The sequence below is a fragment of the Podarcis liolepis genome (genome assembly GCF_965112155.1).
Source record: "Podarcis liolepis genome assembly, chromosome: 3".
In the NCBI taxonomy this organism is placed as follows: domain Eukaryota; kingdom Metazoa; phylum Chordata; class Lepidosauria; order Squamata; family Lacertidae; genus Podarcis; species Podarcis liolepis.
Window position 1 is genome coordinate 26801319 of NC_139557.1, and position 14794 is coordinate 26816112.

General features: G+C 42.6%; 1 protein-coding gene across 2 annotated transcripts in view; it reads left to right on the forward strand.

Annotated features, from left to right (window-relative positions):
* The window catches only part of ERICH1 (glutamate rich 1), a 59214-nt gene that overhangs the window by 16692 nt on the left and 27728 nt on the right, over positions 1–14794 (forward strand). For both annotated transcript variants that reach the window (XM_083495714.1, XM_083495715.1), the window contains one exon: positions 4270–4404. In XM_083495714.1, the coding sequence (XP_083351840.1) occupies positions 4270–4404 (135 nt within the window). The remainder of the gene's footprint in view (positions 1–4269; positions 4405–14794) is intronic.

The window sequence follows — 14794 nt, forward strand, 5'->3', positions numbered from 1 at the left end:
CCTTCATTCATGTGGCCACGCAAATTCCAATTTCAAAGCACAAGACTGTAAACGTATACAAAGACTATAAACGTATATGTCACACTGGTAGTGAAGGCGGTACTCTCCTTTTCCATACAACTTGAGAGTATTTTTCACGATAAACCTCTAGCAGGAAGAACTGTAATTTTTTATTATTGGATATCCTGTCATTCAAAATTACCAGGAAACAGAAATCTCTTGTTATACAAATAATAAGAAATGGTATATGTCTCGCAAGAGTGGCATATTTATTGCTGGAACCAATAACCCAATGCCGCAATAAATCTTGATTTTAGCATGACCTTTCTGATTCAATGTAGGCGCATCTTCCTAAGTTATATTTACATGAATTGATTATGTAAGTGCATAAATACCTTTTTCTTTTTCTTTTTCTTTTTACTACTTCAGCACTACTGTTGTCTTAGACCTGGATAATGTTTGCATGCATTTTAGCATGCCTCTAGTAGAAGCATCCAAAGTTTCCCTGATTCCAAAGACTTGAGTATCAGTGATATATTGGCATACAAGGCAAACCTCCTCTATACATATTCATAAGGAATTTTGGCAGCACAATAATGGAATAAACAACTTTTCATACTGATTAAAACAATTCGTTTTAGCGGTTAATTACTGTGGCAAGAAAGAGCAACGGACTGTAATTACTACATTGCAGAGCAGACTATGACATTTTAAATACCTTTCAATCAAGAATTTGTTTACTGGTGACTGATTTTATGATAACTATCAATGTGATTGTTGATTATTCATAATGTTCTGAGGCCGTTATTATTTTTTCCATCTGGATCCACGAACTGCTCTTTTTAATTCTGTCTCTGTTTGGACATCTTATCTCTTCCCCAATGCCTTCAGAAGGTTTTCTCTAGAAACCCAAAATGACCATTACAGTTGGGCTTTCTCTTCATTTGGCATCTACAATGGGGTGGAATTAATTATTGCCTGCCTCCCCACTTCAAATCTTCAGAAACTAGATAACAACAATACAGTGTTCTAGGCTGTTGTTGTTTTTGTATTCTGAAGATCCATATCAAATTGTTTCTATGAAGGTATGTTTGGCTTGTGACTTATCCAAAGAAGTTCAGATAAAGTCAGCATGCCCTTAGTTACTGGGATAAGGCGATACTAACAACAGTCTGTGAATGTAAGTGTAGACAGTTGGATAAAACCACATTTCACAAAAATGTGGAGGGGACGGGGGACTTGCCTGCAATAACTTCTTTGACAGCCTGTTCCATGCTCTACCTTAAGCTTAACATATAATCATTAGAAGTTTAGAGTTGGAAGATACCTCCAAGGGTCATCTAGTCCAACCTCATGCAGTGCAGGAATCCTGCCCACAGTTGTTGACCTTTTTTTGGCAAATTCACACACACAAAAATGAAGTTTTTGGGCTACTTTTAAGCCAAGTCACCATTTTAGCGATTTCCGTCCAGAAACTGCTTTCGAATGCAGTATTCCGGATATGTCTGGGAAATTACGGACTTATGGCAACCCTAATATATGTGCTAGAAACCTTGTTTCTGAAAATAAGTAAATGGCTTTCTCTGATTTCAAAGCAGAAGCCCCTTGGATATCACGAGGGAAGCAAGAGCCACCTTAAGCCTTCATTAATAGTTTAGGAGAGTAATTATTAAATGTGTGCCCATGAGAAACAAGTTAAAAAAGTGGAATCCTTTGCATGTTTTACTTGGAAGCAAGTCTTTCTGTTCAGGAGGAGTTACTGCCAGCACCCTCTCAGCCTTCTAGAGGCTGCCCACTGTTTCTCCTCATGTTTCATTGCTCTGGCCGTTTCTAACAGGGCAGAACAGGCATCCGGTCAGGGGATTTTTGTCTTGTAGCCTCAGGCCAGAGAGAGGAGGAACCAACACAGAGAGCGGATTGTAATGTAGCAGGCCATAGCTTTATTGGGGATGGCTTCACAGACAGGTTGGCAGGGCAAGGATCCAGCTTCTAACAACCCACCTAGCAAGAGACACAGCGATGATGCCTTCCCTCTGGAAAGGTCCATCCAGAACAGTGAGCCCTACAGAAACATGGAGAACGGGACCCTTTGAGAACAGGGAATGTTTATACATCAACATGTTCTTGTGCAAGAGCTTCAGTAAGGGTATGCCTAGGTGTAGTGGTTGGGAGTTACTCGTGCGTAATCCTGCTCCGTTTGAGCATCGGATTGCCTGGTTAAACCCTCCGGACTGCGCAGCCCATCTTAGCGTGGCTGCCCTTAGTCACTCGTAGAATCTGTCTGTGGGCGTTTCTTAAAGCGTTGCCAACATAAGAGTTGTTTGACGCCCAATCGTTTCCGCCTCTCACTGTGCGGGAGTCTCCTGCGCAGGGTGGGCGTGGGCAGCGGGGTGCTTGGGCTCTCCTCGCTAACTTCCAACGAAGAGTCCTGGAGCCCCTGCACCTCCCTGTCCCGTTGCTCTCCTGGATCCCTGGTGTTACACACATTCTCTTCCCCTTCTTCCCGGCTGAGTCTCCCTCTAGCGCTTGGACCTTCCCCTGCAGAATCAGAGACCCTCTCCTTCTCCCGTGCCTCTGATGGCAGTTCCCTGACACTAGGCTACTGGAAATCTTGCAGATGCCGAACTTGTATCTCCCCAAAACCTTTTGCAGTTACGTTTTGGAACAAACTTTCTGCAGGGAAGTGAGCCTGCCTTAGAAAACCGCCTCCAGCAGAGTCTAACACCCTTTAACTTTCGCATTTGCTTCTCATTAATTCCAGCGCTTGATTTAACACCTCATTATTAATCAACAGTGATAGGAGAAATTGGATCCAAGACTTGGCAGTTTGAGGGATTTAGCATGAATTTAGGGAAATGAATTTACTTGAATAGTTTCAATTAATTTTGCCTTGATGTCTTGTCTTTTTTCAGACTGCATGATTAATCAGTTTGTATATCTTGGGCTGCATTTATTTCTGTTTTCCATTCGCGGCCTCTAAAAGAGTTGGGTTTAGACAATTCGAGGCGCAGGGCGGGGCTGTTATTTTGATGCTGTCAGAAACAAACAGGCAGCGGTGATGAGATGAGCACAAGGAATTCAGTCTCCTGAACCCTGTGAAATGTCCTAATTTCTTCTGCTGAACAAAAGAAATTAAGATGTCTCGTCAAGATCTATGGGAGGCCCTGCTCCTTGAAGTGTTCAGTGTGCACAGAAAGCTGACATGACCTCATGAAAGCAATCGTTGTGGGAGCAGGCGTTCCTTCAGCTCTGTTCGGTTTCTCAATAGCTATAGATTTAATGGCACAACTGAATTTTGGTGAGTGTGGCCAAATTCTATTAAAGCTGTCTCATTAAGATGCTTTTCAGAAGTGTACTGTAACTTCTTTTGAGTGGGGTTCCTTATGTTCCTTTCATCCACTCTGCAAGGTGATTTGTGAGAGAATTGCTGTCTTTATTAATGCGCACCATAGATCAGAGCAGCATTTAAGCGTAATTATTTTTTGCAGTAGCATTCCCAGCAGCGTTTATCAAATTTCATGGAAAACCAGAGACACACTGGGCTGCAGATCAGGTGCTGCAGTTGATAAGATGTAGCTTTTGGCTGTATCCGCACTGATGCAGCCTTAGTGACCATATCCATGCGTTCATGTAGGTCCCCTCCTCCCTTTTCCTTTCTTTTAATTTTTATTCAAGCTTGAAAGAACAGAGAAAAAGCATATACAGAAATAAACATAAAAATTCTAGCATTTTAAAACATTTTTTTAAAAAACAATACGTAAAGAAGAGAAGAAGAAAAAGGGAAGATAAAAATTCATCTATCAGCTTAAAGAAACGGATGTAAAATTCTTACTTCATAATAACATCCAACTTTTCTACTTAGCATAAACCAACCTTTCTCACAGTCTTTGAACCCTGTTTATGTAGTTCTGACAAGGTAAGTGGGAAGGTTCATGACAGTTCTGCGAAATTGTTCACATGAAAAAGCACAGCCATAATCAGTTGGTGTACATTTCATTAGTCAGGTACCTCAACATTTCTTAAAGATGATAAACTGATACCGTGAGTCGCCCCCACCCTGCCCCCAGGATTCTTTTAACTGGGCACCACTGGCACCACTGGTGAAGCAGATTTGTTTTTATTCACATGGAACAATTTGTCAGTCCACCTGCTTCAGTCTGTGTAGCTTCTTCCTGCGGATGAGGGCAGCCAAACCAATTTCCCCTTATTTTTGTCTCTGCCAGAGCAGTGCAGCCAACTTGAATAAACAGTTTTGTTGTTATCTTCTAGGTGAAAAGCGTGTGAGTCTGCCTCCAAGGAAAATGTACACAGTGAATCCACCCCCCGGAGATTATGTACCAGCTGCTAATAACGAACCCAGCAATGGCAGCTCTGAGAGTGATGACAGCAATGCCAATACTCCAGGTGAGACATTTTTCTTGACCGGTGCCCCCCCCCCAGGTCATTGTTTAAAGCTGAAAGTTACAGGTGAATGGTAAATTTATTCCCAAGAGTCCCTTTACCTTGTTTTATGCATTTCTTTGTTGCTCTTTGGCATAAGAAGGTGGCGCTGCCTTAATTCTTCTCCAGTCCTAATGCTTCGGTTGAGTAAATCCCATTATTAATGTTATACCTAGAGTCTTTATTCATGTTAATCGGTGCTGTTTTTCTAGAAAAAGAGGTGCTGGATGACTCACCACGAACACCTCCTTTGTTCTCTTATAATGGCAATGGCGCCCACCTGAAAGGTGCCAGAACTGAGTTCCGGCTGGGGAAAAAGTCTTGATGTCAACTAAGGGGGCAAGGATACCTACCATTGACCTTACTAAACTGTGGATCAGGCTTAAAATATATATTTATATATGGAGGAATGGGGTTTCAGGGTCTCTGAATGGGGCACATTTTGGTATTTCAGATTTCAGCAGTGCCCTATACAAGGCCAAAATTTGGCGTCCCACCCACACCTTGGCTCTGTGGGTTAAACCACAGAGCCTAGGACTTGCTGATCAGAAGGTCGGCGGTTCGAATCCCCGCGATGGGGTGAGCTCCTATTGCTCGGTCCCTGCTCCTGCTAACCTAGCAGTTCGAAAGCACGTCAAAGTGCAAGTAGATAAATAGGTACCACTCCAGCGGGAAGGTAAACGGCGTTTCCGTGCACAGAAGCGGCTTAGTCATGCTGGCCACATGACCCGGAAGCTGTATGCCTGCTCCCTCAGCCAATAAAGCAAGATGAGTGTCACAACCCCAGAGTTGGCCACAACTGGACCTAATGGTCAGGGGTCCCTTTACCTACCTTCCATCCTGCTCAATTCTCTGTGTCACATGCGGCAATCCCCATGGCTCCTCCTCTGCTCCAAAGTACTAGAGAGCTTGAATGTGGTATATGATTTAACTCCATAGGTGCCTTCTGCTGAGTCAGGGGAATTGAACCTTAAGGGGATTGAACCTTAGACCTACTACACGCAGCACAGATACTTTGGAGTGACATATGCCATATCTTTATCTGAACTATGCTGCTGTCACATAGAAAGGATTTCCTAGTAATACTAAGCAGTTTAAGTTGTGGGCATTTGTATTAAGTGGGCTGATTTAAAGAGCAGCAAAAGGAGAATGCAGTAGCTTATTTCCCACTCCTAGTCAGATAGGTGTTCATTTTATGAATTTCTCGGTGCATGAGAAATTCATAAAACAAATAGCTTGCCTGAAAGAACAGCTGGGTGCACTCGGAACACCCACTTGTTTTCCATTGAAACCAATGAATTTTATATTTGATATATATATATATTTTAAAATGTGCATAGCAGCCACTTCCTCCAATTCAGGAATTGTTTGTGGACGGCAAGTGAATTTGCATGGAGTTCTTCTATCCATAAGAATAGCTTTGTTTATTGAAAGGAAGGGAAACAGCATGAGATCGCATGCATTGGCGAGGCCCGTCAGTTGAAATGAACTGGGGCTGCCAATACTTCAGTACACCAAGCAACAGTGGAGCTGGGGAAATGTAACATGGCATTGGGACTGTCACATGGGGAAGATCGTAAGTGACACACATATGAGGCAAGTGCATTTTCAGTCCGTAAATCTAAGCTGCATTGGCAAAAGTGTGGCGTCCAAATTTTTTTTGGCGTATTTAAGAATTACAGGTACAGACAAATTTGTCAGTAGCAAAATATGGTAGGATCAGGCTGAGGATGCCACACGTTTCTGTATCCCATTATTCCTTTCCCCTGTTACTTGGGCAGGTGTTTTATAGCCTAGGCAGAATGAAAAGTGATTCATGGCAAGCTTCTCTAGCCGGAGACGGAAGAAAAAAAGGACCAATAAAGTATAGCTAGGTGACTGTATTTCAGTATAGATCTTCATTCGTCTGTGCATTTTTTCTATATGCTTTCAAGCTTCCCCACATTATTTAGGATAAATATTGTACTTCTCTGTTTGTCTCTAGCTTTATTAGCCATGCATCCTTGTGAGTGGACAAGGTTATAGTTAAGGGTACTTAGAGCTAAAAAGCCTTGGTTTTATTTATTTCTATTTCAGTTTTGTCATGGAGCCTGTGTTTGGTACAGCTTTTAATTCGTAACCTATAGCTGCTCCTCTTTCTGTGGTCTTTCTTTTTCTGCCAAGCTGAAGTCTAGCATCCCAAAACTGTTCTTCTTTGCCCCACTTTTGCCATTGCAAGCTATCCATGATCTGCCCCCTTTTGGCCCTGCATAGTATCCATGATCCAGGTGAGATTTCATGTCAGTGACATGCAGCTGTCATTTATCAGGTTTATTGCTCTTAACTGGGTGGTATATTTCTGACTAGTGTTGTTGCACAGGGTTCTAATTTGCATGGTTGACAGAAGCATGAGGTGTTTACATTTCATTTCCTCTTCCTCTTCTCTATTTCCCATCATCAGTTTGTCCAAAGGCACTCCTCCGTTGCATCGCACATTTTGCAGAATGTCATTTATTACAGCAGGATTACACAATTTAATCAGTATAATTAGGGGCACCATGCACAAGATGTTAGGTTGACCTTATTAACAGGTCACTTTTGAACCATTGTTTGAAGCAGACGGTGGTTTAATGCGAACAAGCAGAGTGCTCTTGCACCTTCTTCAAAGTTTCCCGCAGTGTTCCTCCCTTGCTTGCAGACAAAAGAAGCCACAGTCTGGCTTGCTATGTCATCAAGACCTGGGCTCATTTGTTTCTTCCAAACAAGCCACAAGCAGTAACCAAGGTTTTTTCTTGGCTGATCTCCTGGGGGGGAGGGGCAAGCCCAGGTCTGGATGACACAACAACTCTTGCTTGCTTAGTCCACTAAGGTAGGAATGCTGCAGGAACTTTTGAGCAGCTTCCTCCTGCTCTCTCACATGAAACCAATGTTCATTAAAAACAATGTTTTATGCTTCAATGTGACTTGCAAACTGGACCACTATGAAGCTGGAATATTTATTTGTGAAAGCTGTCTTTTGCTAAATTTTCAGACACTAAACTGAAAAATTCGGCAATAGCTTCTTAAAAAAGAAACCTTGCAAACTGCTCGGCTAGACTGCGGGAAATGATCATACCGTTTAAGAAACTTGGGAAAAATTTTGTTTAGTCATGTCTGACTCTTCGTGACCCCATGGACCAGAGCACGCCAGCCACTCCTGTCTTTCACTGCCTCCCGCAGTTTGGTCAAACTCATGTTAGTAGCTTCGAGAACACTGTCCAACCATCTCGTCCTCTTCTCCTTGTGCCCTCCATCTTTCCCAACATCAGAGTCTTTTCCAGGGAGTCCTCTCTTCTCATGAGGTGACCAAAGTATTGGAGCCTCAGCTTCAGGATCTGTCCTTCCAGTGAGCACTCAGGGCTGGTTTCCTTAAAAATGGAGAGGTTTGGTCTTCTTGCAGTCCATGGGACTCTCAAGAGTCTCTTCCAGCACCCTAATTCAAAAGCATCAATTCTTTGGCGATCAGCCTTCTTTATGGTCCAGCTCTCACTTCCATACATCACTACTGGGAAAACCATAGCTTTAACTATACAGACCTTTGTCTGCAAGGTGATGTCCTCTTTTTAAGATGCTGTCTAGGTTTGTCATTGCTTTTCTCCCAAGAAACAGGCGTCTTTTAATTTCGTGGCTGCTGTCAGCATCTGCAGTGATCATGGAGCCCAAGAAAGTAAAATCTCTCACTGCCTCCATTTCTTCCCCTTCTATTTGCAAGGATGTGATGGGACCAGTGGCCATGATGCTAGGTTTTTTTTGGGGGGGGGGGTTGGAAAAAATAGAGGGTTCTAAATGAAATGGATTCAACAAGCATGAAGTTGGAAGAAACCTTGTAAGAACTTTTTCAATGAATTTTTTTGCTTTGAAAGCATCCTTCCCCATCCCCCACCCCAAACATTTTGAATAAGTAAGTTGATGGTTTTGACAAGGGCATTAATGTAGTGTTAATTTTGAGCCACAGATAAGCTATCATCCTTCAAATGCCGCTACCTAAATCAATAATGTGGTTGCTTCAAGCTGTTTAAACTTGAACTCTGGCTGTTCCCAAAGTATTTTTGTGGTTATCTATTTACTTAAGAACACTTCTGTAGGATAAGCTCCTTAAGGCACACCATCTGGCTTATAAAGGAACAAAGAGTGAAAGCTTTTGACAGGGAAGTAGCATTAATCATGTTTGTTCTTTGTTGTGATGTCACAACACAGCACTTCTTATTAGTAATAATAACATTTTTGAGACTAAGAATTCATGCTGCAAGTTGTAATCTGAAGCTGCATTTGTGCTTAATTGTTAGACTAATATATAATTATCACTAGTGTACGATGGGGGGGAAAGGCTTTCTTGGATTTTAACCTTGTTTTCCTATTGCAAATATTGGTTTTGCGCTGTCTCTTAATGCGGAGGGGAGAGTGTTCTTCTTGGGTCTTGCTTGCAGGTTCCCCATGGATATCTGATTGGCTACTGTGAGAACATGATGCTGGACTAGATGGGCCATTGGTCAGATCAAGCAGGCTCTTATGTTCTTGTCTCTAACTGATGCCTTCAGTAGCCACATTGATTTGCTAGTTTCTTTATTCCGCAGGACAAAGGCCTCTGAACCTAAATCCATAACATGCAAAGACAATGGGTGATAGTCCAACTAAGTCATTAGTTGGCCTCCATCTGTCTTGAAAGACAGAGGAGTGCATCTCTGGGGGTGAAGTCACACCTCTGCATTGCAGCCCCAAAGTGACCTCCCTGGGTTGCAAGCCTGGGCAATTTGTATGGAGGTCCTGGACTGCCCAGATGGACTGCCTGCTTGGCCTCGCTGATGTGGTCCAAAGGAAAGCAGAACAATGTTTGGTACCACCTTGGATGCAGGAGTTGTACAGGGATACATTGGGTACCTCCCAACAGGTGATGGTGATATATTTTTTTTATAAAAAAAATTATTGATTTTACAAAGTTTTTATAAACAATACAAACAAATAAAAAGACAAAGCAAACATGCATAATTTCATCTCCTTTTTTCATAAGCCTCATTTCTCTGACTCCCCCAAACCTCCCCTTTCTACATCCCAATTTCCAAAATTGTTTCAGCAAGTCCTAAATTAAATTTTTGTCAAATTTAGTTCCTTATTTGTTCTTTTCTTTTACTTAGTCTTTTCTCACTGTAATCTCCTTTTCTTGCTAAGAACCTCAACATTTTAGCATTCATTAATTTTATAATATTTCTTAAGATAAATTTTAAATTTCTTCCAGTCTTCATCCGCCCTCTCTTTCCCCTGTTCATGGATTCTGTCGGTCATTTCAGCCAATGTCATATAGTCTATCACCTTCATCTGCCATTCTTCCAAGGTGGGTCTGCCATTCTTCCAAGGTGGGGCCCAACAGGTGATGGTGATAATTGGTTGTGTGTTGAAGTGATGCTTACATTCTTAAACTAGTTTTTTTTTAAAAAAAATCAACAAACTTGAATCTCTCTTGCAGAGAGCAGAAAACCTCAGGTATTTGATGCAAGAGTGATGTCCGCATGTTGCAATATGAGGGCAAGGCCATGTTGGCTCACATCTTGATATTTCATAACTCTGCATATTTATGCACCAAGATACTTAAATCTATTTCATGTTCTTAATCCACATCTAGGTTTGACAATGATAAAGTCATTGCATATATTTTTCTTTCCTCGCAATTTAAGGGTGTTTCTCCCCTCCCTCCCAGGCAAGGAGGCTGGTATTATTGCCGCAGCCTCCATATTTCTGGAATGTCACCTCTAGCATCATACAAAGTGGACTTCACTTGCAGATTTGCTTCTATTTTCACTTGTGGTATATAGCACTGTCATACCTAAGATCATTTTGGGACAATGCATACAAGCACTGCCAACCCAAACATGGAAGAGCTTGTATGTGTGGTGGTTGGTTGCGTGTATTGTGTTTTCTTTTCAGCACACTAGGGTTTAGCTGAATCATACAAAGTAAGGGGAAATAAAATGCTTCTGAACTTGGAATACCTTTTCATGTACCACAGAGTAACCATGGTAACCACATATCTAGCATCTCTTGTCAATACCTTTGCCTATTAGCTTGGCATGAAAACTTCCACTGTTAAATATCCTTAGATGCCTGGGACTGGTTTTCAGATTTGCTTAGAGTAGACACACTGAAATTAATGCACATGACTTAAGTTAGGTACAATAGTTTCAGCGTGGGTCTTCTCAGAGTAAAACTCGGTTAGTTTTCAATTGAATACTTCCTGTGCTTCAGAGCAATTCCTGCAGAAATAAGTTTTTGTTCTGTATTTCCAGTAGGATGGTCATGAATGATGATGGTCGCTAGATTATCATAATATATTTATTTGTTGTGCAGGATGAGGCAGCAACAAATATGCCACTGATACAGACCTTACCTTGATGTTGTTGATAGACCCTGGTTTAAAACTCTCAGAGATAGAGGAGTTTCAGGGATTTTTGCTGCATTTGTAAGAGAACTGACCTAATGCACAACTCCCAGGCCAATACATGGATCAGAATGTAATTATCTTTTGTGCTTCTTCAAAAATTTCTGATAAAGTATGTAAAAATAAAATAAAAAATGTGATAGAATATACAATTCAATATATATTTTAAATATATTTTTTCATATACTGTATACAAATGCACACAATTGACATATGAATGAACACCTGCAAAAATGAGAAGAGACCAGAAATACTGTTCCATCCCTAATACCTGCACATCCAGCTCTTTGTTTCGCGAGAAGTGTGCCTGGCATTTTTGAGCTACTGTGCTGAAATAGCCTATAAGTGTCCAAGAAGAATCCAACATCGGCTACTTCATCTTGAGGGAGGAGTGGAGAGGAATATTTCTGAGATTCTTCCCACCCCTGTGCTTTAAACAACCTTTTGCAATGGTTTAAGATGCTTGCCTGTGTCTCCTCTTTACAAAAATTCTTTGTCTTTTCAAATAATACTATTCTTGTGATGAGTGTTGCAAAGTACCACTCCTGATACTCATTGTGTGAGACACAGATTGACCTTGTACCTGGGATGGGGTGTGTGAAGATGGCTACAAAGGCAGAGAGGGACTGTGAGAGCAGCGCCGGATTTACGTATAAGCTAAACAAGCTATAGTTTAGGGCCCCACTCTCTTGCCCCCCCCCCAATTTTCACTATTAATATTTTTCTTCTTAATTGTATTTCAGTTCAACAATTACTTCGATAAAATACATATTTTGTTATGTGCAAATGGCTTTAGATACCTATTAGGTCCATAAATTACCATATATTCAACACAAAAAACAGCAGCAATTTGTCGTTGACAAAGGACAGCTGGACATATAAAGGGCCCCATTACCTTCAGTAGCTTAGGGCCTCATCAAACCTAAATCTGGTCCTGTGTGGGAGAGGCATGACTGGCTCAGTGCCATTATTAAAAAAAAAACCAAAACCATCCTGCATGGATGCCAAAGAAACAGAATCCATTGTAGAGCTTCACAGAATTAAGAGAAGCCCAGCATACCTGCCTCATGAAGTTGCCAGCAGGCTAGCATATCTGGGAGTTGTGTATGAACAAGGTGACACGCATTTTGTTTACTTAAGGCATTTTTTTACCGTAAAAAAACCTGATTTTTTTTAATCTACAGGCACGACCCATGAGGTGGGCTGAAGAGCCTGCCTCAGGCAGCGTAAGTACAGAAGGCAACGTTCTATGACGTTGCCACTCAACTTCCCTGCCTCAAGGGGGAGAAGCTGAACAGCAACACTTGGGGAAGCGCCTGGCTCCCACTGAGTTCGGCGAGAACCGGGGGGCGATGGTGGGACTGGAGGCGCCAATTCCCGTTTTGCCTCAGGCGGCAAAACAGGACAAGCCGCCCCTGGGTTCAGATGAGGCCATGGAAACGGATGCAAATGATGATTGACCCTGAATGATACACATGTACACGTAAGTCAGCCAACATGTGTGCTGTTCTACAGTGACCTGCACCCTTCATATTTAAACCACTCCATTTCTTCTTCCCATTATTAAGACATATGCCTATACAACTACACAGAACAGCCACCTCAGGTCTGTTCTATGCAGAAGGATAGGGAAATTTATTTATTTATTGGGAATGTTATTTTTAAAGGAATCTGTGAGTAATTGATGCTTTTGAATTATGGTGCTGGAGGAGACTCTTGAGAGTCCCATGGACTTCAAGAAGATCAAACCTATCCATTCTTAAGGAAATCAGCTCTGAGTCTCACTGGAAGGACAGATTGTGAAGCTGAGGCTCCAATACTTTGGCCACCTCATGAGAAGAGAAGACTCCCTGGAAAAGACCCTGATGTTGGGAAAGATGGAGGGCACAAGGATAAGGGGACGACAGGATGAGATGGTTGGATAGTGTTCTCGAAGCTACCAGCATGAGTTTGACCAAACTGCGGGAGGCAGTGGAAGACAGGAATGCCTGGTGTGCTCTGGTCCATGGGGTCACGAAGAGTCAGACATGACTAAAAGACTAAACAACAACAACAACAACATGAGTAACAGTCCTCACCCCTCACCAAGTTTCAATCAGTTAAAATGTTGGGCTGTATTCAGCTAACACAGGCTTCCTCAACCTCAGACCTCCAGATGTTTCGAGACTACAATTCCATCATCCCCAACCACTGGTCCTGCTAGCTAGGGATCATGGGAGTTGTAGGCCAAGAACATCTGGAGGGCCGAGGTTGAGGAAGCCTGAACTAACGTTTACCTAGAATAAACCCATTAAAAGTAATGGGACTAAGTTAATCATAGCCACTCCTTTCACTGAGTCTCTTCTTGAATAAAAGTTAGCTGAATGCAACCCCCCCCAAAAAAAAACCCCTCTTAGGAACAAGTGAGCAGTAGCGCTGTAGAATCCACAGTATATTTCTCCTAACTGTACCATAAACCTAAAGGTTTATCTAGGGAGGAGATTCATTGGCCTCTTCCTTCTGTATAGCTCTGCTAAAATAGTAGCCTCCCCCCCCCCCCCGTCCTTCACATAAAAGAAAAAAGCCCACTGGAAGCCGTGCAATAAATTCATTCCTAACAGCTAATCAATATTACTGCCTGAAAGTTTCAACACAAATTACTTCCACTCTGGGTTTCTTAGCTTAGTGCAAGATTCCTGATTGTTGTGAGTTTGGTTTCTGGTTTGGCCACCTGCTACACCCGCTATGGTTGGAGGCGTACAGAGGAATGAGTAGGTAGAATCCTGGGGCTGTGGAAAGGAGGATGGGTGTGGGACAATTTTTGAACGTTCTGTCAAAAACTCCATAAAAAGAGCAATAGAAAACCCCACCAAAAGTCTAGCACATTCTCTCCGGGTCTTGTTTTCACTTGCAGATTATTATTACCGTATTTTTCTCTCTATTACACGCAGATTTTTTCTTCTAAAAAGGAAGGGGAAATGTCTGTGCGTGTTATGGAGCGAATGTGGGGGGGTCCCTGGAGCCGATTAGGGGAGCGCAGGAACAAAAATCAGCAAAAATCAATCGTGCGTTGTGTCCGAGAGGGAAACCTGAAAAGAGGAAGTGGCAGTTTTCCTGCATTCTGCCTCAGGGTCTTACTGCCCACCCTCCTCTGTTTCGTTGCTGTGTTTGCTCAAACGGAACAAAGAGCAGGCAAATCCCCTCCCCTCCAGGCAAGCAGAGGGGAAAGCAGAGGTCTTTCCTTCTAGTAATTCCTCTCTGTGCTCCTCGCAGGCAGCCAGAAAGCATGCAGGAGGAGAGAGAAAGCTGGCTTCGGTTTGTGGAAACTTTTGCCTTTCTTTCCTCCCTCCCGTAAAATCCCTCTCCTGCTTTCTTAGCCAGCTGCTTCTCTGCACAACGCTCTCTTGTCCCTTCTGTGTTTTTCCTTCACTCCCCACTTAAAATGTAGTTACAAAGCATGGATCCACATGGATCCTCAGGATCTTTGCATTGGGCCACCCCAAATTCACCATCAGATCACATAGCAGCCTGCCCCCCCAAAATCACACACCCACTGTTGCCTGGGGCTGCAATGGTGCAAAAACGTGGTTAAAAAGCATGGATCCACATGGATCCTCAGGATCTTTGCATTGGGCCACCCCAAATTCACCATCAGATCACATAGCAGCCTGCCCCCCCAAAATCACACACCCACTGTTGCCTGGGGCTGCAATGGTGCAAAAATGTGGTTAAAAAGCATGGATCCACATGGATCCTCAGGATCTTTGCATTGGGCCACCCCAAATTCACCATCAGATCACATAGCAGCCTGCCCCCCAAAAATCACACACCCACTGTTGCCTGGGGCTGCAATGGTGCAAAAATGTGGTTAAAAAGCATGGATCCACATGGATCCTCAGGATCTTTGCATTGAGCTACCCCAAATTC